General features: G+C 52.3%; 11 protein-coding genes across 11 annotated transcripts; 6 read left to right on the top strand and 5 right to left on the bottom strand.

The window, feature by feature from the left end:
* Positions 1-580: 580 nt before the first annotated feature.
* On the top strand, positions 581-946 carry IAQ61_001394 (uncharacterized protein; the record flags this gene model as incomplete). The annotated part of the gene is made up of 1 exon (XM_066095084.1): positions 581-946. The coding sequence occupies one exon, from the start codon at positions 581-583 to the stop codon at positions 944-946; it is 366 nt and encodes a 121-aa protein (XP_065954932.1).
* Positions 947-1,782: 836 nt separating this feature from the next.
* IAQ61_001393 (uncharacterized protein) lies at positions 1,783-2,942 on the bottom strand (the record flags this gene model as incomplete). The annotated part of the gene is made up of 2 exons (XM_003839647.1): positions 1,783-2,770; positions 2,839-2,942. 2 exons carry the CDS (start codon positions 2,940-2,942, stop codon positions 1,783-1,785), a joined length of 1,092 nt encoding a protein of 363 aa, XP_003839695.1.
* A 2,623-nt stretch (positions 2,943-5,565) lies between these two features.
* IAQ61_001392 (uncharacterized protein) lies at positions 5,566-7,660 on the bottom strand (the record flags this gene model as incomplete). Its single annotated transcript, XM_066095083.1, has 2 exons — positions 5,566-7,536; positions 7,595-7,660. 2 exons carry the CDS (start codon positions 7,658-7,660, stop codon positions 5,566-5,568), a joined length of 2,037 nt encoding a protein of 678 aa, XP_065954931.1.
* Positions 7,661-8,325: 665 nt separating this feature from the next.
* IAQ61_001391 (uncharacterized protein) lies at positions 8,326-8,601 on the top strand (the record flags this gene model as incomplete). The annotated part of the gene is made up of 1 exon (XM_066095082.1): positions 8,326-8,601. One exon carries the CDS (start codon positions 8,326-8,328, stop codon positions 8,599-8,601), a length of 276 nt encoding a protein of 91 aa, XP_065954930.1.
* A 1,199-nt stretch (positions 8,602-9,800) lies between these two features.
* Positions 9,801-10,608, top strand: IAQ61_001390 (uncharacterized protein; the record flags this gene model as incomplete). Its single annotated transcript, XM_066095081.1, has 2 exons — positions 9,801-9,849; positions 9,914-10,608. 2 exons carry the CDS (start codon positions 9,801-9,803, stop codon positions 10,606-10,608), a joined length of 744 nt encoding a protein of 247 aa, XP_065954929.1.
* An 82-nt stretch (positions 10,609-10,690) lies between these two features.
* IAQ61_001389 (uncharacterized protein) lies at positions 10,691-12,041 on the bottom strand (the record flags this gene model as incomplete). Its single annotated transcript, XM_003839644.1, has 2 exons — positions 10,691-11,869; positions 11,928-12,041. The coding sequence occupies 2 exons, from the start codon at positions 12,039-12,041 to the stop codon at positions 10,691-10,693; spliced, it is 1,293 nt and encodes a 430-aa protein (XP_003839692.1).
* A 1,121-nt stretch (positions 12,042-13,162) lies between these two features.
* On the bottom strand, positions 13,163-14,209 carry IAQ61_001388 (uncharacterized protein; the record flags this gene model as incomplete). The annotated part of the gene is made up of 2 exons (XM_003839643.1): positions 13,163-13,702; positions 13,760-14,209. The coding sequence occupies 2 exons, from the start codon at positions 14,207-14,209 to the stop codon at positions 13,163-13,165; spliced, it is 990 nt and encodes a 329-aa protein (XP_003839691.1).
* Positions 14,210-15,109: 900 nt separating this feature from the next.
* On the bottom strand, positions 15,110-16,198 carry IAQ61_001387 (uncharacterized protein; the record flags this gene model as incomplete). Its single annotated transcript, XM_003839641.1, has 2 exons — positions 15,110-15,870; positions 15,931-16,198. The coding sequence occupies 2 exons, from the start codon at positions 16,196-16,198 to the stop codon at positions 15,110-15,112; spliced, it is 1,029 nt and encodes a 342-aa protein (XP_003839689.1).
* Positions 16,199-16,889: 691 nt separating this feature from the next.
* On the top strand, positions 16,890-17,747 carry IAQ61_001386 (uncharacterized protein; the record flags this gene model as incomplete). The annotated part of the gene is made up of 1 exon (XM_066095080.1): positions 16,890-17,747. The coding sequence occupies one exon, from the start codon at positions 16,890-16,892 to the stop codon at positions 17,745-17,747; it is 858 nt and encodes a 285-aa protein (XP_065954928.1).
* A 536-nt stretch (positions 17,748-18,283) lies between these two features.
* Positions 18,284-19,816, top strand: IAQ61_001385 (uncharacterized protein; the record flags this gene model as incomplete). Its single annotated transcript, XM_066095079.1, has 1 exon — positions 18,284-19,816. One exon carries the CDS (start codon positions 18,284-18,286, stop codon positions 19,814-19,816), a length of 1,533 nt encoding a protein of 510 aa, XP_065954927.1.
* A 655-nt stretch (positions 19,817-20,471) lies between these two features.
* On the top strand, positions 20,472-22,850 carry IAQ61_001384 (uncharacterized protein; the record flags this gene model as incomplete). Its single annotated transcript, XM_003839640.2, has 9 exons — positions 20,472-20,918; positions 20,979-21,197; positions 21,250-21,346; positions 21,414-21,437; positions 21,491-21,559; positions 21,615-21,747; positions 21,798-22,122; positions 22,218-22,563; positions 22,633-22,850. The coding sequence occupies 9 exons, from the start codon at positions 20,472-20,474 to the stop codon at positions 22,848-22,850; spliced, it is 1,878 nt and encodes a 625-aa protein (XP_003839688.2).
* Positions 22,851-23,415: the final 565 nt, after the last annotated feature.

The following is a 23,415-nucleotide window of genomic DNA, read 5'->3' as shown; positions in this document are numbered from 1 at the left end:
TTGACTGTTGCGAGTGCGATGAAAATACTATTTTGTCATAAACCAACTAGGATTGAATTGGCGCCTTTCTCGGTTAGTGGGTTGGGAGGTGTGTCTTGTCTTGTCTTGCCTCGTACACTTTCTTTGTCGTTACTACATTACTATATTGCTACAGTACCGGTACCGGTACAAATTGGTCGGTCAGTCAGTCAGTCAATACACACACACCCCCAACCACCCCCACTCCCTGCCACTCCCCAAACCTGGCACTACACACTACACCCTACACATACCAGCATCTAAACTCCAAACACAGCCTATTCTAGCAATCAGATTACAAGCTTCTAACCCTGCGATGTCTATCCTCTCCTCGTCGCATCACGCACCACCTTGAACCTCGAATCCTGTAAACAAACAGCACGCAAGGGAAAAACTTGGTTGAAGATGTACATGTATTATGCTGATTTAGTTGCTGGCTAAGCTATGGCCTTGTGCTCTCTTATTCCCGCTGCTCTTTGGACTTTCCCAAGCGGCGCCAATCGAATATTTAGAGAATGCTGTCCGCGGTAAGAGGTGAGGGGACTGGTGAGATATATTTGCGATGACGGTGGCTGGATGGCACGGCATGGCAGGACACGGCACAGCACGGCTCGGTCGGTTAGTTAAGGAGGAAGGAAGGAGGAAGGAAGGAGGAAGGAAGGAGGAAGGAAGCAGGAAGGAAGGAGGAAGGAAGGAGGAAGGAAGGAGGAAGGAAGGAGGAAGGAAGCAGGAAGGAAGGAGGAAGGAAGGAGGAAGGAAGCAGGAAGGAAGGAGGAAGGAAGGAGGAAGGAAGGAGGAAGGAAGGAGGAAGGAAGCAGGAAGGAAGGAGGAAGGAAGGAGGAAGGAAGGAGGAAGGAAGGAGGAAGGAAGGAGGAAGGAAAGGAGAGGAGAAGCATATCCATCACATGCCTTCCTAGTAAACGTGTAAATCCCGTCCTGTACATCATTACCCTTGCTTGCGAAGGAAAGTGTACTTTGAGGGCCATGTGAATACGTAGATATAGAGAGAGAGATATATATATACGTCTACTTTACCACATAGATAATAGATATCATGCTAAACATTTCGCGAGTGTATACGTTTGCGTTGTATTTGTGTTGGGTCGTTCTTTCTTTGCCTCTCCCAAATTCTCCTTCCTCTCCTTGTACTTTCCTTGTTCCTCCCCTCTCCTCCTTCCCTTCTTCCTCCAGCCTACCTCTCCACCTACCAAACTCCAACCCATCTCATCCCATCCACATCACCAATGACGGGTGCGTTCTTTCTTCTTCCTCTTCCTGTTGTTATCATCATGATGATCAATGTGCATTCCTCACCCCACCTCCCACATACCTCCCAAGTCTAAGCGAGATTGCGCGACCTAGTCTCTTTACCCATGGAACGAGCTGGGAGGTCTTTGTTTCTTGTCTCACCATCGAGTCTATAACAGTGAGGAGTGCAAAGGGCAGACACATGACAGACCAAGCAAAGATGTGTGTGTTTTGACTTTTTTGGATTTACAATGACTAACACTAAACTCTAGACATTGAAAGAAAATACATACAGCCCACTGAATAGAGGGGGCGAATACAACACCTCATCCGCGTCAACGACGACGGGTACCCATAAGGCGTTTGGGGTATCCTGCGAGAAGCAACCTTGACCAAGACGGCACCAAGATAGATGGAAAATCTAGATTGGCGCGTGCACAGGACAGGTATGAAGAGGATATAAAAGGACAGGCAGAAAAAAAGACCAACTCCATCCAAGCAAGGATAAACAATGATTTACCTCGAGATGGTGACGTGGACGGTCTCGCCGTTGGCGCCCATGGCACAACCACCACCAGTACCGGCCATGACGACGTCGTAGCCGCCACCACCACCGTTGCTTGCAGTGCAGTTGAAGAGGTCGTATTCGTGGCCTTCCTTGCAGAAAGGAGCGTTGGGGTCCTTGCACTTGTAGACGCAAATTTCCATGTCGGATACACACTTGGAGCCCTTGGCGTGGATACGGTTGCCCTTCATGAAGACATTGCGGGAGACATCATGGCAACCATTTTCGCCAAAAGTAACCTCCCACCACGTGTTTTGAATGCCACCGAAGATGGCGAGCTCGGTATCGGGGTAGATGGGGGCGCAGGCTGCGGGAACATTGGGGGCGAAGGAAAGAGTAACACTCTTGCCGCTCTTTAGGCTGACGGAGATTTCAGGCACATTCACATTGACGGACATTCCAGAGAAGCCGTTGGCCTTCCAGCAGTAGAGGACGGCATCAGTGCTGTCATCGTTTGTGAAGACAGCGTTCCACTCGCTTCCGTCTCCGATCCAGATGCCATGGTTGTTTTGCTTGTCGTTCTTTCCGATCTTGGCGCCTAACCTAGAGGCAACGGCCTCGACTCCATCCAACAAATCATCAATAAAGTCGCCAATCATGTCACCGAGGCTGTCGTTCTTGTCATCCTCCTTGTCGTCGGGCTTGGGCTTGGGCGACGGCGATGGCTGGGCGGGAGTCTGAGCAGGTGGAGCTGCAGAGCTGGAGGAAGAGACTCGCGCCTCGACCTTGACCTCTGGAGCGGGAGCTGGGTTGGGCTTTGGTTTGGGCGCAGCCTGTTGCTCGGGAGCCGCGACAGGCGGAGGTGGTAAAGAGGGGGCAGGGGAAGAAGCAGGGGCATGGTGGTCGCCATAGTGGAGTTCATCCCATTTGACGTCCTTGAGGGAGTAGGCTACGGCATTCCAATCCACGTTGTGGGCGCCATCGTTGCGCTTGACCTCACTATAGGGCGGCGTTAGTCGTGCTGACAGGTCTTTTGGTGGGGGTCTGCTGACGCAGGGTGTACTTACGCTTGACGGCGCGCGTGGAAGCTGGCGTGACGGTTGTGAAGGTGCGAGGCAGCGGCAGAGCCAGCAGCGAGGGTGCTTAGCACGACGGCGGATGAGTAACGCATGATGAGGATTGGTTGTGAGTTTGAAGTCAGCGGGGTGAGGCTGTGGGTTGCTGATTATAAACAGGTAGTCGTTCGTAACGTCGTTCAACGGCGTGTCAGTGGCTTGAGTGAAGCGGTGGTGGTGATGGTGATGGTGATGGGTGGTAATGAGTGACAGTGGACAGCAAAGCAGCAAGACGGGCGTGAAGGAGTGAAACGCGCGAATTGCCGGTTTGTGTGTGTGTGAAGAGGAGGAACAATGGGATAATAAAAGAGTGAGCAAGCAGCGGTGAAAGAGGAGAGAAAGAAAGAAAGAAGTGCACAAGCAGGCACAAGGGGGGGGGGAAGAAGGAAAGCGAACAAAGCGCCGGGCCCAGACGCAGGAGAGGCACAGGAGGCAGACCAGTCGACTTGGAACTTCAGCCGGCCTGCGGCCTCATCTCATCTCTCCTGGCTGTAATTCTACAAGCAGCCTAGCGCGCCCGATGGCAATCTGGGGCCTGGGCCAATAGGATTGGGTGCCTGGCAGGTGGGGCCCGACGCGTGCAAAGGATGCCATTGGTGTTCCTGGTCCAGGCACGCCTTGGCGCCCTTTGAAGTTTCACATCCTGCATCCAAGACCAATCCACCAACCCAGCCCAGCCGCCATCCACACTGCTACTGCTGTCTTGCCCCGCCATCCCCCAGTGACAGCGCACGCTGCGTGCTGGCCTCTTATTTGTGCCGGCTTGCTGCCGTCGTACCGTCAATGCATGGCGCGCGCGTCATCGCTCTGGAGAGAAAGAGCAGGCTGCTAAGATGGGGGGACACGACTTCAAGACTGAGTGATCACGATGGCAAGATGACAAGATGACAAGCGACTCATACCTGCTCCGCACCCTCGGCTCGAAAAACGCGCAATTGCGATCTTCGGCGTGGTGTGGATTAGAACCACATGTTACCCCCGTGATTGGGACAAATAGCCGTCCAGTGGGACAGGGGTATGCGCGGCCTCTTTTTTTTTTCTTGATTTTTTGTCGCCACGAACAAGGGTGGATCCGGCTGCCTCTTCCAGAAGCTCTTGTCCTGACCTTTTGTTGCCTTGGTGCCGAATGGGCAAAACGACGGGGATGGATCCAAGGCTTTTTTTGTGGCTCATTTTATTCATTCCCCCAACAAGTTTTTGCATCCATGGCTTTTGTGGTGTTTGTTATAACTTCATGCGACATGGTTGTGTCGTATGGTAGGCATGTACCCAATAACTAGACACAGACGCAGACACAAACGCAGACACAAATATTGGAACTTGGTGGCCGCGTCAACACTGCAGATTTCATTTACCTACCTACCTACCTACCTAACCCAGCTCTCCTGCATCCAACACTCACCTCACATGCCCTCCATTCGCCCTTTTCTGCACACACTCCCTCCTTTTAACAAGCCCGTACAAGTCGTGCTATACAATACTATACAACACACACACACACACACACACACACACACATCTGCACCGTAGACTCAAGCCCAGCCCAGCCCAGTCCAGCTCAGTGCCCTCAAAAGTGCCCCAGTCCAGTCTGGCCTAGCTTGCCCTGATCCGCTCAACCCACCCCGATCCCAATCCACACTCCACCTTGCGCATCATCGCCATGTGCCGTGGTACTCGTGCCGACGCTAACCTTTTGGGGATACCTGATGGCCAAGTTTCACATTCACAACAAGAGGGGTTTTCCATGGTGTAGTCTATAGCATATGTTGTCTTGTTACTTTGGCAGACGGTGCGGGTATACCGTGCAATACTATGACGGATACAGTACGCTACAGTACACCACAGTACGCCACAGTACGCTACAGTACGCCACAGTACACCACAGTACGCCACAGTACGCCACAGTAGACTAAGCGAACAGCAGTCACCCCTATCCATACCTAGATACCCTCCTCGTCACATTGCCCTCTCGGCCTTGTGTATGGTGGTTGTGTTATATTGGGCCGGAGTGTGGGGTTTGTGCTAGGTGTGTGCTGGGGAGGGGCAAGTAGTTTGGAGACGAGGGGGGGGGTGCTCTAGTTGAACAACAGACCACCTGTTGCGTCCTCATTATTTTTGTACAAAGGAGGGGAATGAAAAACACCTTGTGTGAACAGAGGAGAGGATAAAAGTTGGATTGTTTCTGCAAACCTCAAGTCCTCTCATTTTTCCTCTTATCCCGTTCTTGCCCCGTGCCTGTTTGGTCTTTGATTCTGCTCGTCGTGCTGAATCCCTATCCTTGCACATGCACATACACACACATCCATCCATATCAACGTCCACCCTCCCAAACCCCCTCCCTAGAAGAATATCTCACATCGAAGCGAACGGACGTCCGATAACCAGCGGTAAGCATATGGGTATCTCGAAACACATGAACAAGAAAAAAAATGAAAAACAAAAAGTATCGTCAAGCCGTCGTTCCATGAAAAAGAGAGTGTGGGCGTGTGAGGGCGTGTGAGAAGGAAAACAAAAAAGAGGGGCTTGGAACTCGCGCTCCCATTCTCCCTCTCTTGTCGTTCTAATGGCCAGCGTAGAAAGGATCAATGATGGAAAGAGGATAAACGCCGTGAGATGCAGATGACATGCAAAGGAATCGGTGCCAAAATATGATGCTGGACAGGAAAAAAACAACTACTCTCAATAGCCGTAGTTGTTGGAGCCCTGCTGCGACTGGGACTGGGGTGTATAACTCCTCGGTGGTGGACCCTGGCCTTGCGGTGTGTAGCTCCGAGGTGGGCCTTGTGCCTGGGATGTATAACTACGTTGCTGAGGTCCCGAGGCCCACGATGGCTGCTGCAAAGGCGCAGTCGCACTTCTTTGTTGCTGCTGTGGAGGGGCAGCCGAGCCGTTCATCCCGCGGTTCGGAAGGGGCTGTGATACTTCACGGCGCTGGCTTGCCGACTGCAGCGATGCAGGCATACCGGGTCGTGGAGGAGCGGTGCCTGCGCGCGGTTGACTGGGCAAGCCGACTGGTTGGGCGGGAGCTGGCGATCCAGAGCGTAGTGCATTAGGCAATTGTGGCGGCCGGTAGTCGACAGACTCATTGGAGTTGGAGTAGTAATGATGGGCTATGCTCTCCGTAGGCGTTTGGTCAACTGGTGAGAGCTCATATGCTGGACCTGTTCGTGGCCCTCGACTGTCAAAGGGACTGAACTCGGGGTACGGGCGGGTCGACTGTGCGTATTGCGACCCTTGCTCGTTGTTCTGTAGGGAGACGGCCGAGTGAACAGACCCGTAGCGGCTGTTGGAATGGCTCGTGTCTACCGGCGGGCCGTATGCACGCGATGGTGCGGGCGATGCTCGTCCTTGCGACATGGGAGTAAAAGGTCTGTTTGCTGATCCATACGGTCGCCCCTCCTGGTTGCCAAAGTAGTCATTGTTCTGATCCAAATGAGGGACTGGCGGCGCGGGTGAATTCCGGCCCAAGTCACCAGCTCGGCCAAGCATTGGTGCACTGGAACCATAGCTGGCTGTCGAGTAGTCCGTACCCTGCGTTTCCGAACGCATTCCCATGCCAGGTCGCTCGTCCAATGTAGGCAGGGTTGGCTTTGCCATGGCACGATTCGTGCTCATAGTGTTCATTGTGGAATTCGAATTTGATCGCGTTGGCGGGTTCACGGAGTAGGGCGGGAGTGTGGTGTTGGACGCCATGGTGTCGGTCCTGTGCAGCGATAAAACAGTCGATCTGTCGTCATCATCGCCTCCCAGCTTGGGCAGCGTGGGTCGTGTCTGCGAAGGGTCGAGGGCTCCCTTCTTGATGGCCTTTTGCTCATCCCTTCTGCGCTGCTGATCTTCCTTTTCAATTGCCTTTTTAATCTTCTTACCCACTATACGCTGAAGACGTGTCTCGAGCTTGCGGCGGCAGTATGCTGTCAAGCTACCGTCGGCGCGTGGAATGTAGTGCCAGAGGAAGAAGAGGTACAACAGTACGGAGATGATGAGACCCAAGGCAGCAATCACCCAGATGACCAAGGAGAACAGCATGGTAAAGTAAATGACCGTCTCCTGCTTGTTGCCGTTTTCAATCATGAGCTTGATGTTGAAGAAGAATTGCTCGAAACCGGAGCGTTCATCCGACGCATGGTCGCCGACGGGAAGAAGTTGAGCTTGCATGACGGCATACAAAGTCATGGCATTGATGGCGATACGTGGCCCTTGAGCGATGATGATGAGCAGGGCACTCTTGAACTGGAAGTAGACGAAGAGGGCAACGTAGTTGGCGCCCTTTTTACTCTTGGTCAACTCGGCAAAGACCAGGAAGCGCCGCCAGCCTTGTCCGCTCGACGTGATGCGCATACTCTGTAGGATAGCTGCGAGGGGCTCCAGATAACATTCGACCACACTGCCCGTCTTCATGACGCGCAAAGCCAGGATCCATCGGTAGAGGAGGAAGACGTAGGAGATGATGATGGTGATGGCGAAGATCCACTTGGCGACCTCGAAGGGAACCTTGGGCTTGACCTGGCTCGACCATTTGTTGAAGGCGAGGAGGTTGACAGCCGTGAAGGCATCGGCGGCGTAGACGGCGCACGAAATCAAGACGAGGATCCAGAGCCAGACATAGGAAAAGGGAGCCAGACAGGATGACGATTTGAAGTCGGAAAGGTTCTGCGACTGTTAGCATTTGTGTAGATGGGCCGAGGCGCAGGTAGCAAGTAGTACGCACAATGAAGTCCCACTTCTGCTCCTCCGTCACCGTCTTGCCCTTTTCTCGATCTCCACAACACCCCATGATTGGTGGTGTATGGAATTAGTGGGGTTGTCTATACCCGCTCAACGGTGATGTGGCCTGCAGTCCAGCTGGTGATGTAGAGAGCGTAATGGCCGACTAGAGCATGAGGTGTACTCGGCGTGGCTAACGTGTGGGAATGAATGTCGCCGTTGATTAGCAGCAGCAGTAGTAGTGCGAGTGACAGACCGGCTGAATCACTAGCGAGCAGATAAATGAGTGACAGGGTACAGTAGCCTTTTTGTTAACCTGGCAAAGGGATTGAGGCTGGAGTGCCCGGAAAGATGGCCGTGCGTGCGTGTGCGTAAGGAAGGCTAGGACATCGCCGTGCGCATGACGCAGAGACGGGTATGGGGCGATGGGTGTTTGAGAAGGGCAGGGCTTGGAGGACAAAGACGACGGACGAGGAGTGTCCGACCGGGTGTCATGCAGTATTTGAATACCGACAATGCCCGTTTCTGTCTTTGTTGGTGGTGGTGGTGCTGTTATTGTTGGTGATTGTCGCGTCTTTTTATTGTGGACTCTGGGTGAAAGCGACAGTGGCACGACCGTACAATGATAGCGGGTAGGTGGGCCCAGAGTGAATGTGTGTGAGGAAGGCGAGTGACAAGCGCAATGGCTTCGATAGATGGACAGCGAATCGAGTGTCGCAGGCTAAGCAGATACCTATGGTAGAGACGGACGATCAGTCAGTAGCTATCTTTCACAGCGCCAGCGTCTCCGTGTTAACCAGGACAAAAAAAAAAGACAGATCGAGCATGAGTGGTGAGGAGGGGAGGGAACGTCGTGGTGGTCGTGGTGGTCGTTCCAGGGTCTTGTGGCGGGGGAGATTGGCCGAGAGAGTGATTGGATGGGAAAAGACTTGGGGGAATGGGAACGGACATTCTTGGGCGTTTGATCCCCCCATGCAATGCTTGACCACACCTGAAACAGAAGCTGGCTAGCCTGTTCCTCTTGACCAGACACACTCTTCCCACCAGTGTTGCCGCTTCATCCAACCAAGCTTGCGCCTGGGTTAGATTGCGCGATGGGTTTTCAATCTCCCAAAGGCCCTATCGCGGTGAGGTTGTTGGATGTACAGTGGCTGGGATAGACGGTGTATATTGTTAGCTACCTACCATGGACCTGTGTACATGCACGGTATGCATGTATCGGGTGCTGCCATCTATTCCAATCATAGATCCATCTCCTTGCTCAACATGCGCTGCTTCGACGCTTTTCCCCCACACACTGTACTCACATGCACAGCACTTTGTCCTCCACCCCCACCCCTTGACTTCAGCTGTGCCACACAAAAAGAGCGCTTCCGAGGGAGGCATGAGGCATGAGGCATGAGGCATGAGGCATGGCATGCTCGGCGACGAATCCCGGAACCACTCTAAAAAAGTAAGGCAATCCTCCCGAAAATGGCCAGAGTTGTCGTCACAAAGGAACACGGGCTCCTCGTCGAAGCCTCGACTGCGTCAAGCTCAAGAGCCTAAGCTGGGTTGAAACCAAACACGCGTGAAATACATGATTGGCCTTCCCTACAAGGCATCAAGAGCGCGATTATGCCGTTGAGATTTGGTGTGACAAGCTCTGAGCACGGGGCCGAGGGCAATCCGGCGGTGGGGCCTTGGCACATCAGATTGATACTTGATCCTCGAGACTTGGTCACGTGATGGCCGCGGATAATGAATGTCGGTCGTGACGTGGATTACATAAGACCGAATTGGCCAGGGGTACTTGCACTTCTCCAGGCTTTCACTCGCATGTTCGCCGAGATGAACGACAGATTCTACCACACGACTACATCATCACCTCCAAAGCTCTGCTTGCAACACACATGCCATGTCCAACACCAACGGAGAGCCTTGTGCCAGTGTGTCTTAGTCGCACCTCCTCATTGGTGGAACACACATCGCAACGTCATTGACCACCACTGACTAGGACCACACTACCAACACCGGCTTCACAGCAAGCTTGATCACGATATAGGTACCTGAGCACAGAAAGACAATGGGGCTCATGGAAACTATTTCGCTCCTTTTCCTCTACTTTTCATATTAGCTTTCAATCCGTCATTCCTCTGCGTCAGCCCCATCTCAAGTAACCAAACTCTTCATCACTTGTGCCCCCAAGCCACTAAACCTCTCCTCCCAACATGCCCAAAACCATAATCCCCACAGCACGAGACAAATACCTCTTGGAAGGTACCTCTCCCGCCATCCATCTGCCACCCCTTCCCTACCTAACCCCCAACCTCCCCACCCACAGTAACAGCAGGCCCCTCCTACAACCCCTCCACCCACACCCAAGTCCCAGTCAACAGCACCCATCCCACCCTCATCGAAAGCGACCTCCTAACCGCCCACCTCCACATCCGCATCCGCGACTACCACGGCCTACCCCCCACCTCCCCCCCAACATGCCCTTACTTCCACCACCCCGCCCACACCTCGGACCGCTACTCCATCTCCTACTCCTTTATCCCCAAACAACCCATCCCAGGCTCCCAACTCGTCATGGGCTTCGACTACGGCCACAGCGTAAAACACCAACTCCCGCCCGGCACCAAGACGGCGCTGAAGATTGTAAAACAACTCAAATCACACATCACTACCGATACTACCCCAAACGAGAAATCGCTGCATGAGCATAATCACGAACACGAGGAATTAAACCGCGATACCAGCGCCGCTGCAACAACAAAAACCACGGCAAAAACAACACTAGCTACTGCGACAGCCACAGCAGCGAGCAGCGCCGCCTCCAGCCTCGCGCGTTCCGTGTGTAATGTCTATTCTAGACTTGGGTTTGCCAGGGCGGGGCCTAAAAAGGAGGAAGAAATAGAAAATAGAAAAGAATCGCAAAAGCCACAAACATTGCGAGTCTCGGACGCTCAAATCAACGCCTTGAGTACTGAGACTGTGGAACGGTATTTGCAAGCTCGGGGGAGTAATTTGGAATAAAGATTACTCGCTTACTCGCTTACTCGGTCGTGTATATATATATATATATGTACCGCAGAAATACCACCAAACTCGCTCTCACCTATTTCTTCCCCCTCCCTCCAAATCCCCACCGAATCTGATTCGCCCAGCGACCCTCAACCCCCAACTCATCCGCACACTGCCACACGAACCCCGGGTTCTTTTGAAACATGCGGCCGATGAAAGCGAGGTCCAAATCATCCCGCTCGAGGTAGGCATTCGCCTGCTTACCGCTGGTAATATTGCCCACGGTGCCAACGAGCATCTTGTCGCCGACCTTGTCCTTGACCGCCTTTGCAAACGGCTCCTGGTAGCCCGGGCCGGCGTGAATGTGCTGTTTTTCGTGAAGGCCGCCAGAGGAGACGTCGAGGAGGTCGACGCCCTTTGAGGCGAGGATCTCGGCTAGACGTACCGTTTGCTCGACTGTCCAGCCCTCGATCCCGGCTTCTTCGAGCCAGTCGGTTGCGCTGATGCGTAGGAGGAGGGGCATGTCGTTGGGAATGGTTTGGCGGGCAATGTCTACGATTTCGAGCGTGAGTCGGGTGCGGTTTTCAAACGAGCCGCCATAGGCGTCTGTGCGCGTGTTTGAGGCTGGGGAGAGGAACGAGTGTAAGAGGTAGCCGTGGGCATTGTGGATTTCAATCGTGTCGAAACCGATTTTCAGGGCGCGCTGGATGGCGGCGCGGAAGTCGGATTTCAAGGCCTCAATGTCGGACAGTGTCATGGCTTTGGGTGTGCAGTGGTGGTCATTGAACGCGAGGGCCGAGGGGCCGTGGACGTCATCTGGCCAGCCGTTTAGATCGGGGGTGGCGATGTCGCCTTTGCTGAGCCAGGGGGCGACGGTGCTGGCTTTGCGGCCTGCGTGGCCGAGCTGGATGCCGATTTTCTGGCCTTGGGAGTGGGCAAAGTCGACGATGCGCTTCAGAGGCGCCATTTGCGAGTCTTTCCATAGCCCAGAGTCTTCTGGGGTGATGCGGCCATTCTCTTGGACGGATGTAGCTTCGACGAGGGCCAATCCAGGGCCACGTTGGATGATTCCGCCCAAGTGGGTGAGGTGCCAGTCCGTCAGATGGCCATCCTGGGCAGAGTACTGGCACAGAGGCGAAAGCGCGAGACGGTTCTGCAGTTGGAGACCGCGCAGCTTGAGTGGCTGGAAGAGTTTGGGAATCTTGCTGCTGCCATCCAGCATGCCCAACGCGGTGCCAGCAGGGGGGGATTGCTCAGGTGTGAAGTAGGGAGCCTTTGAACGGTTAGTTACTAGCAAAGCAACATGCAAATTGCCCAGAGAACATGCATACATTAGGCGCAGCCTTGTTCCTCAACTCATCCTGCTTGGGAACCTGCTTCAAATGCTTATCCTCTGGGATATCCTTCTCCACGGCATGATGTGAGTGCGTAGTATCCTCGCCCATCTCTTCTATGTCTAACTCTATGCTCGTCGTGTGCCGTCTATACCGCAACCCAAGTCAAGACCAGAACGACTAAGAATGTAAAGGCCCGAGAAAAGATAATTCTGAAAAAGACAAAGTGGTGGAGGTGGAGATGCAATTGGGAAAACTTTTATACCCACCCCCGTCTCCTCTGCCACTTTCTTCTTTCCTTGAATGACATGACGTCGGCACTTCTCTTACCCAAAACCACTCTGACCACTCGGTCGTGGGGCACATCAAGTTAACCCCGAGCTTTGCCTATTACGGCAACACGTCAACGTCACTGTGAGCCAAACAGACTTGTTGATCTTGATTTGTCAGCGCGGGTTACCCGTACAGTGCATGGACTGAATATGTCGTGATTCTCCAGAAGCCCCAACACACAACCGTCATCGCAGTAATAGCAGATTGCATTCAGGCCCAATGAATTAACATCGACTGCCATAGTACCTTTGCACAGGAAGCTCATCGCATGCTTACTGTGCATCAGCATGGATAGTACCCTACCTTCCGCATATCTTTGTGCTCCAAACCACCACCCCTTAGCCCCATTCAGATAATGATAACTCTCCCCAACACCACTGTAATCACATCCCTATCTGCACCATGATTGCCTCGCATATTTGTACAAGCGTAAACTCGTACATGGCTGCCACTAGCTGCTACGCAAATACGCCTTTGTGAGCGGTTTCAGCTGCGCTACTTGGATTGCTAAGCAACTTTCACGCGCGATACGGGCGGGGATAAGATACTGTGGCATATAGTGTGCTGATAGCCAGAACCACATGCATGATGTGGCGGGAGATGTAGCGAGTAGTGGAGGAATTCTGCAAGGGGGCGTGGAGGTGACGGTGCGGTTTCTTGGGGTGGGAGGGAGGGAGGGAGGAAGCGATGAGAGATGGTAAATAGTCCATCTCGATTCTGAATGATGTGATTTGATTTATGCTACCATGCATGTGGTCAAACGGACGCTGTAGATGCAGAATAAATACAGTGGTCATGTGGATCTATGGGTATCATGTAATGTATGCAGCATCCATCCTCTCTTCTCCCTACTCTCCACCTTTCAAAATACTCATTCCCGCTCTCTTTCCCCATCTCATCTACCCCGTACCATACCCCCTCAGGCTCTCGCAAGGTAGATAGTTGTTCTCAATAAACGCCGTATCCAACCTCAGCCCATACACACCCTTCCACGTTCTCTCCCCCTTCAAAGGACCGACATTCGTCGTCACCGACCCCATCACCTGGTCAATGCGATTCGGCGCCGTGGTGACACTTGTGTTGAACAGCCGAATCATATTATCGCACGTCTTGCCATTGCCAAACATGGGCTGGTTGGTCACGTTTTGGAAATAGCTCAGTGGGTAGACTTCCTTTGTCGTGGTTGCGAATTTGATGGCCAACGAGGCATTGCCCAGCACGAGACTTTTGGCGGAAAAAGTAGTAGTCCCTGCTGTCCCAGTGGAAGCGTAGGCGTCACACTCTGGCTTGAAAGTGGCGGGGTAGACAGTGCTGCCATAGTCGGTGGCGCCTTTGATTGCGATGAGGTTTGTCGCCGTCATGAGGAGGGACGGAATCCATTTGAACGATGTGCTGTTGTCGCCGAGGAGGTCCAGAAAGGGAAATTCAAGACCGGCGCGCTGATGCTTGTGTAAGCCCGTGTCCCCGTTACTCTCCATTCTTCATTTCTAACTTACAGAAAAATCTGGGATGTTGAAGCCGAAAGCTTGCACATCGTGATCATGCACGGCCTGCATGAAGGCCGGATACATGTCCTTTGGAAAATGGGGCAGCAAATCTCGGTAGGCATGTTCCATAATCTTGTATTGGGATGGTATAAGCTGACGTGCCAGTGCCAGGGGAATCGGAAGAACAGCAATCGTCCCGTTCAACGTCCCAGTGGCGTTATTCGGATAGATCGAGGCAATTGGATTCGGCGAATCTTGTGACTGACACAGCAATCCATCGACCACGGGCGTCTCGATTGCCGTACTACTCGCATACCGCACCGCGAGGATCAAGAAGAAGGAAAATACAAAGTACTGCCATTTCGACTGCTGAGCGTGCATCTTCGATCGTTGAATGGTGAGGAATGCGAGTACAGGATGGCAGACCAACGCCAGGTCAAGACAGGCGTTTATCATCATTTTGGCAACTTTGCGCGCGGTGCAACAACGGCGCACTAATTCGATAGCCTGGCACAGTAGTCGTAGGCCACCATCAACTTGCCCCAAACGAATCAAGAAATCAAGAAATCAAGAAAAAGGATGGAGATGAAAGTTTGGACAGATGCGTCGTCGCAACCACTCCCAGAGCGCGCGCGCGAAAAGATCATCGGTTGTAGGAGTAGACTGTCCTTGACCAGCTCGGATCCCATGGTCGCCGCGCCACTTTTCCCACAAGGGCGACTGGACTAGGCTTTTCCGACTGCATCACTTGGGTTCGGGAAGAGAGGGGCCCGTCCATTCGATGGAGATGCGCGGGCATTTGGCGCGCTGGAAGAGCCTCCAGCCTGTTAGTGCGATGGATGTGTGAGGTTCCGAGACGCTGATCTTCCATCAGATGCTGGCCAAAGGGCGTCGCTTACGGGCGCCATGCGTGTGCACTTGCTGTTAGACTGAGATGGCATCGCGTGCTGCTGCCGTTTGACGGAAGCCATGAGCGCGGGGTGGCTTATAAGACGTGTAGAGTTGCCTTGTTGTGGGCGCAGAGGAGGCAGAGGGCGTGTCAAGGAGGTTTCAGTGGACTGGCTTTCTGATTTTTCTGATTGTGTGGGGTGGAGAGGGAGCCTGGTCTGTGCTGGGAGACCGCTGCCATAGGCCGTCGATATATGTATCAGCCAAGTACCTACATGCATACCCAACAGACTACTTTGTTCGTTCACCGATCATCTAAATTATCTTGAAGATCTTTTGCAGGTCGTCAGTGACCTCTGACGCTGTCACAGCAAGACCCTCTCAAACCTTCACAACGACGTCCAAACCCATTTCAAGCAATGTCATGCATTCTACTATTCTCTGACCATTCTCATGAATCTCAACAAACTTTCACTCGACCGTGTACACGAGCTTGACACCCGACACTTTCCCATTCTTCAAATCATGCAATCCTTGTGGCACGCCCTCCAGCCCCTTGCGAACCTCGGTGGGATGTGTCTTGATCTTACCGCTATTGATGAGATCTTCCGCTTGAGCCCAGAATTTCTTGCCAAACTCGTAGTCCTCTTGGCTCGCCGGGAATCGGTCATTGTATTTCTCACCCAGGGAAGTGTATGCAAAAGTAAAACTGTGCTTCACGTCCTCCCTCCCGAAGCTCTTCACAGGCAGGAGAGTCGACACATGGCCGCCCGATGAGCTAATGGCCTTGGCAATGATATCGGGCGAGCTACCCTCTGCGATGCAATCGAACACAAGCTTGAGCTTGTCGTTGGTCGCTTTCCGAATCTTGTCGCCACACTCTGGGTCCTTGTAGTCGAACACATGGTCAGCCCCGAGCTTACGCACAAGGTCAAAATTGTGCGGTGATGCTGTGGCAAAGACTTCGCAGCCTGTGAGTTTGGCATACTGCACAGCCAGGGTACCAGTTGCAGTTGAGGCCCCATAGATGAGAATGGGTGTTGGTTCTTTGACCTTTTCTGGAGGGAATGGCAAGGCGAGTTCTTGATACAAGCCTTGCCCCACAGTGGAGATGCCTACGCCAAGGGTCGCAGCAGATTCGAAAGAGATGTTGTCGGGAATCCTGAGTTGAATACCAGATTTGGCCTTGATGTGCTCGGCGAATGTGCCGTTGGAGTGGTCAGCCGGGTCGCCTGCTCACTGTTAGTAAAAAAAACAAAAAATACAATCACAGCCAAGGGGACGACACGTACCTCCTCGAGCGAAACCCGCGACCCGGTCACCGACTTTCAACTTGGTAACACCTTTACCTACTTCCTCGACAACACCTGCATAGTCACAACCAGCGATGGCGCCTGGCGCTGTGGCTTTGTCGATGTTTTTCCAGTCAGTCGGGTTTAAAGCCACGGCTTTGGTTTTGACGAGAATCCAATCATCCCCCGGGAGCTTGGGAAGGGGCACATCAGTCCGCAACTCAGCTACGCCCTCTGACTTGTGGACGACTGCTTTTTGTGTAGACATTCTGGCTGAGTAGCTTGAACAACTTGGACGGATGCGTGATAGATTTCGAGTGAGTTTGTCGGGATAAAATCGACGGCGCACTTGTCGGTGCAAGTAGAGTATGACTTTGGCTACTCTTCCAGATGATTATAATGTAGTCTCATCGACTTAGCTCCTTTGATTACCCCTCGGCATTAGTCCGTCTAGATTTGTAATGTGCTATGCCGTCATAATCAACAGTTTTGGCGACACCGATATCGTCGGCGATTTGCCGGCATTGGGCGATTGGGGTTTCTTGCCCTGGGGTGATGATGTCATCTCATAAATCAGAGGATGGTAAGACAACTCTGTCTCCGTTTCCAAGGCACCTACGTATTCTACTCTACTCCAACACGTCATGTCGACTATACGCCGCAAGAGTCGTCCTCCATCTGTGGTGTTGCATTGCCATCGCATGCGGGGCTAGTGGGGCAGTCACGTGCGAGACTGTTATCAGCCTTAGGTAAGCTCCCGCCCGCTAGGTCGCTTTTGGCGTGCCAAGAACTGAACGGGCTGCTAGGTAGGGTCCAGCCCTGCCCTTGGATGGAAAGTCCTCCACAGTACACAGTTGCGTTATACTCCACGGCAACGAACATAGGTAAAGTGTTGGCACACCAGCCACGCTATATGCTCAGTCTACTTCTCGCTTTGCCGTATAGAGACCGCAATCTTCATGGCCGATCCTGCGCAATTCCATGAGGAAGAAGATGCTGATCCACCTGCCCTCAGCTTCTTCCCCGATCCTCCACCCTTCTTCAAGTACTTCTCTTCTGACAACATTGCGCGTCTAAAGGAGATCGAAAATCAGTCGGTGACTGGCGACGAGATCGCACCAAACAATCCGTCAGCCACTACTTCCAGACTCTCTGCTGAACAGATCCTCGCCCTCCCCACAGAGCTGCGATATCTCATCCCACCAGCACCACCCGCGGACGACGAGGAATTCCATGTATTCAACGAAAAAACAAGGGCAAAGGGCACGGATGTGTTCGACAAGAATATGGAGCACATAAGCGACATGCTGAGAATGGAGGGCATCTTCCCCGAGGGCTGGAAGTACAAGCCGCTTCCCAACGACACGGCTGCAGCAGGCGCCTTCGCCACGTTTACGCATCAGCAGAAACTCTACAGTTGTTTGCGTAGCTTGCTTCTCGCCTATCTCAAACTTCTTGGCATCATGGCTAGTGATCCGACTTCGCAGATGAAGACGAACACGCTGGAAGACATGTTGACATTGGTCACGAACATGCATGCGCTCATCAATGAATATCGACCGCATCAGGCGCGCGAGACCTTGATTGAAAAGATGGAGGCGCAAGTGGAGCGCAAGAAGAAAGAGATCGAGGGCGTCAAGCAAGTGGCCGAGAGAGTTCGAGGCGTACTCGATGATTTCAGCAGGGAAGCAGAGGAATTACAAAAGGCGAATGAGAACAAGCTTGGAGAGGAAGAGAAGGTACAAGACGAAGATGTAAAAAGGATCGGGAGGCAGCGACAAATGTGGGAGACCATGGATGAGATCCTTGGACTTTGAACTATCAGCAGACTGAGGATCGTCAGCTCTTACTTTCCTCCTTATTCCCCCATGACAGACAATTCTTTGGAGGCCTGTGAACTACAACGCCTTGACCTGCACGACCACTTCGAGACCTTGGCAGCAATGTGTTTACCACGCTAGCCAACCACACCATGACGTCACACCGCATTTACGCGCTCGTGGCGCCTCTGAAGGACATCGTCTTCATGTGACTACAAAGTATCACAATCCGCTTTTGTATCAGTATTTGGATAGTTGGTGTATCGAACCGTTCTGTCGGACCATCTGGTCTGCAAGGTCAGGGGCCATTGCCACGCGCTCACCTGGACGCCACCAAGAGAAGGCAAAGCAGCTGACTGGTGAATATCATTCTGGCCCCAAGACCAAGAAGAAGGCGTTCCAATTTGGACATTGGATTATCTGCCTCCTGGCTGTGTCTACAGAACATCTTTTCTGTGTTGCCTACTGGCTTGTCCTTCACTCTCGATACACTTGTTCATCGCCATAAGATATCCTGCAGTGACAATCTCGCCATGCCGTCTGCAACAACGCCACGTCCATCAAAGCGGCTGGTCGTCTTCTGCGATGGAACATGGGTCGGCCGCGAAACAGCCGTCGCGGATGCACCTCCTAGCAACATTAGACAACTCGCGAATATGGTTGGTGAAGTGCAGTACATCGACGATTCAAATCGCAAGCCCGCAACAGTACATCCCATCAAGCCTCAAAAAGCCACCAGCACAACTACAAGGCACTCGAACGGTACCGAATGGGACACTCAACCCGATGTTGTAGCCGGCTATCAAGAAGGTGTAGGCCTGAACCGCACATTTCTCGAGTACATTTGGGACGGCGCGACTGCCTCTGCAATTGGAGACGAGTGTATCAGCGTGTACAGATTCATCGCGGAGAGGTACACCTCTGATCACGAGATATGGCTCTTTGGATTCAGTCGTGGAGCGTTCACCGTACGTTGTGTTGCTGGTATGATCAATAATTGTGGCATCATCAAACGCCTCCCCGAGTATACGGAGGATGAGTTTCAGACTCTTTGTTACGAGGTGTTCAGAACATATCGCTCTAACCTGCCGGTCGACGCGCCAAAGTCAGACGAATGCCAGCGCTGGAAAGCAAATCCAGGAAGAGTGTGGCCTGCCAAACGTCCGATTCGATTCATGGGACTCATCGACACGGTCGGTGCGCTGGGTATACCACGTCTGAATGCTGGTATTGGGTTCGATTGGAGTCCGTTTGAGTTCTTCGACCACAACGTGAGTTCAGTGGTTCAGCATGTGTACCACGCGCCTGCACTTCACGATAGACTATGGATATTCCAACCTTGCCTCGTATACCCTAGCGAAGAGGATCAGAAAGAAACAGCAGTGGTGCATCAGCAATGGTTCCCCGGCACACACTACGACGTTGGCCGCATGACTTTTCGCTTCGTCCGTCAAAGTCCCGCAAATTGGGTTGAAGACCTCCTTGGCTGGCTCCCCGATCTTCTCTCCCGCACAATCTATCCTAATGAAGTCCTTAGCGACGCCGTCCTCCGCTATCTTGTCGAAGGCATCCGTGATACCGATGAGGACTCGTCGAACCCAATCGTTCCTAATCTTGACAACGAAATCGAGACCCTTCGCCTTCGCCTTACGTCTCCATCTCCTCAGCAAACTGGTTCCGGCGATATCTACGGCGATGTCCTCAACTACGCACCCGCGGGCATAATCTGGGGCACTTTCCAGCGCTTCTTCCGCACCATTTTTGCACTACTCAACAAGCTCCTTCCTCGCCTGGGGGACAACATTGAGGAGCTGATTGGCATCAAGACGATCATTGGTATCTTGACAGCTACTGCCGATCGCAGGATTCCGGGTAGCGCAGAAAATGTGTATCCGTACATGGACGAAGAACAGATAGTCGTGCAGGGAACGAAGAGGGCCTTATGTGTAGCTCAGGCGGCGCAAATGAAAGGGAAAAATGAGTGGGGCAAGGAGAGGTATGTTAGTAGGACGTACCAGAGTTTCTTGCTTTGGAGGAAGATGTTTGGGGTTAGCGAAGATGGCTGAAGTATTTATTACACTGCGGAACCATGTGTCAGACCGGAGGAGACTATAAGTGCACGAGACGCTCATTTAGAGGTAGCACAAGACGTCGGTCCGAGCAGGATTCACTACGGTCATTTGGTCGTTTCTCCATAGAAAACTTCAAAGACCCGTGCAGTAAGTGAGATGGCCATTCATTATTATAAGCAGGTACATCGTTGCATGTCACCGTCGTGTATATCATTACTCGTGAAATGCCTATCTTGGCTTCGTCGAATAGTGATGTCAAAATCCCACACTTTGCCGTAATGGGTAGGAGAGCGGGCCTCAGCCGTTTTGTGAATCCGCGGACTGGGTTGAGCGTTCGGTCAGTTACAATACCCCGCGGCCAATACCATCGCGTCTTTGCAACACATGCGCTCCACGAAATGATGCTCGATGGAGATCAGCATGGGACTTCTGTGCACACTTACTATAGCTGCGATACGATTGGGTACTATGATTATTGAAGATCTATCAGAAGACGATGAACGGCCATGGCCGTCCGAACATGGTAATCAAAGATAGTACAAGATCAAAATGGCCGCGGGATGTGAGCATTTAGAAATATATAAGCCGCCTAAGCTTCAGTTTTCAATGCTTATGTAGGCATACAGATCAGCTCATTTAGCAAGTCGAGATGTATCTCATTCTATTCGGCGCGGTTTTTCTGGCCCCCATTGTTGTCTGCACTTCCTTTGACGGTAATCTCAACTATCACTCTCCATCCCGCCGCCATAAAAGTCTCGCAATCGATGTTTCAAAAGTATCAAAACGAACACTAACCAAGCGTGCGGCGCCCTGGAACCCAGCGCAATTGAACTTCACCCATGCTGTTGCGTCTGGTGATCCCCATCCAGACTCGGTCATCCTCTGGACACGCATTGCACCATCCACAGAGAGTGATCAATCAAATGTGACGGTCTCGGGATATGTACCGTATTACAGCCACGAGACTGAACAGTACATCAAGGCTTCTGCTAACCCGATTTGCGTCGAGTACCACGTTGGAAAGGATGAGAAGTTGAGGCACGTGGTTGACAAAGGGACTGTGTATACGACCTCGGATATTGACTTCACCGTCAAGGTAAGTCCCCCTAGATTGTCAAACTTACAAACGGAAACAGAGGGACTCAAAATGAATTAGGTCGAAGCAAAGAACCTGCACCCTTTCCAAACCTACTTCTACCAGTTCAAGGTCTGCGGTTCAAACAATACCAGTCCCCTCGGCCGCACAAAGACTAGCCCCGACTATGATGATGATGTGTCGAATATTGGTCTTGCTGTCTTCTCATGCAGTAATTATCCCAGTGGTTATTTCAATGCTTACGGTAATGCTGCCCGTAAAGACGAAGTGGATTTCTTTGTAAGTGGAGAATGTACATCTCTCTGTGGACGCCAATAGCTGAGAATTTAAGGTGCATCTTGGAGACTACATCTATGAATCTGGCAAAGGAAAGCCGGGAGTCAATGAAAGGGCTACAAATCCGACGAAAGAGATTTTTAGTCTGTATGGTACGACTACCTTTCCATACCAAGGTTTTTCTTTGCTTGTTTGAGAATGTTGTTGACAAGATTATAGACTACCGCACTAGAATTGGACAATGTTAGTATTCAGTGCACAGAGGGGGGGGGGTTCTAGTTCTGACGTTGATGCAGACCGCTCTGATCTCGATCTTCGCCTTGCGCATCAAAACTTTGCATGGATCACTACCTGGGACGACCACGGTAGGATACCGCATACCCGCTGGGCTCTTCTTCAACATCGCTGACTTCTATATAGAGATTGCAAACAACGGTTATCGAGATGGGTTTAGCAACATGAACAATACCGAGGCTTCTTTCAAGAAGGCCGGAGGTATCAGCGTCGATACAAGAAAAATGAACGCCGTCAGGGCATACTTTGAGTGGATGCCGTATGTTCCACATGACCAAGATGTTATTCACATTTACTCACCAACTACAGCATCCGACAAGTCGATCTCGATGACAATCTCCGCATCTGGCGCTCCTTCAAAATGGGTAAACTCTTCGACCTCATCATGCTTGATACTCGCAACTACGATCGCTCAATCACTACCCTTGACTGGAACGACCAATACATTGAGAAGCTCAAAGACGACACTGGTCGTTCATTAATGGGCAGCCGTCAAGAAAATTGGTTTTACAACCAGCTCTCCGAGTCGCACGACCGTGGTGCTATCTGGCGGGTAGTCGGCAACCAAATCATCTTCTCGCACATGAACAACAGCGCCGTCTACAGCGAAGAGTTGAATGCAGATCAATGGGATGTATGTCCATCTCGTGCACTACCTCCCCTCTCCTCCTTCTCCATCCCCTAATCGCTCACCCGACCACCGACTCCCCCACTGACCACCAAAAACAGGGCTACACCGCAAACCGCAACCGCACTCTTCACCATCTCTACGCAAACTCCATTCCCAACACCGCTTTCCTTGCCGGCGACTCCCACGCAAACTGGGTCTCCGACCTCGTCTGGCTCGACGACAAACCCTACGACCCCGTCACGGGCGCAGGCGCCATCGGCGTCGAATTCGCCGGCACAGCCGTCTCCTCCACGGGCTATGGAAATGGGCGGTCAATATCGAATAGCAGTGACAGAAGTGCAGCGTTGGTGAGAGATAACCCAGAGCTACAGTGGACAGAGGGGTATTACAGGGGATATTATGAATTGTTCGTCAAGCCAGAGGAGCTGAGAGCAGAGTTCTACGGTAAGCGGCCGCCCCTGATATCTAGTCAATTGGGCCTTCGTTTTTTCTCTTACTGATGCAACGATGCAGGTTCGCCCTCCGTGGCAACGCGCAACCCGTATGAAATCAGCCTGGCCAATTTCACGGTCAAGGCTGGCGCCAATCATTTGGACAGAAGTGTAGCGGGTGGCAAGGTGGAGAGCGGAGCGCTGCAGCGCGGCGAAACGGTGCCGACGAATTTGACGCTTGATACGGAGACGGGGACGTGGGATGTTAGGGGGTTTGAGCAGATGTTTATCAAGTATTGAGGATGGGATGGAGGGACTCGAGCCTGTGGGGAGGGAATAGAGTGAATGGGGGTGAAAGCCATGGTGGAGCGCAAGTTTGGAAAATAGGCATAGACGAGCTGATTGAGTGTGAGATACAAACCATCAAATGTCTCCAGTCACACCTCGCGCTTCCGATGTTTGTAGTCTCGATGGACTTTCTACTTCCCTGCGTAGCATGTCACGTTATGTGGGGCCAGACTATTACCTCCTCTCCCAACGCACCTCGTTGCGCCTCATACCCTCTTGAAGTCACAATATCCAATCTCTCACGCCTGTAACGCAATACTTTCCTATAAGTTATGATAACGCTAATCTTGATGTATCAATCATTGTGACTGTTAAAGTGAACAAGGTTGTCGTCCGTAGGTACCTAGTTGGAACTAGGAACAGACCCGACTCGTCGTCGTCATGACGCAAGGCACTTACTTCACTTTGGCCGCGATCAACCTCCTCTAAGTACCGCAAGGGAGATATCTCAACGAACAAACATCGAAACTCTCTGCCGTGTATTCAAATCAACACCAGAGGCCACCCAAAGACACGT

The sequence above is a fragment of the Plenodomus lingam genome (assembly GCF_022343315.1).
Source record: "Plenodomus lingam strain CAN1 chromosome Unknown contig_12, whole genome shotgun sequence".
In the NCBI taxonomy this organism is placed as follows: Eukaryota; Fungi; Ascomycota; class Dothideomycetes; order Pleosporales; family Leptosphaeriaceae; genus Plenodomus; species Plenodomus lingam.
The sequence above is the reverse complement of the archived record's forward strand: the minus strand, read 5'-3'. Positions and strand labels throughout refer to the sequence as shown.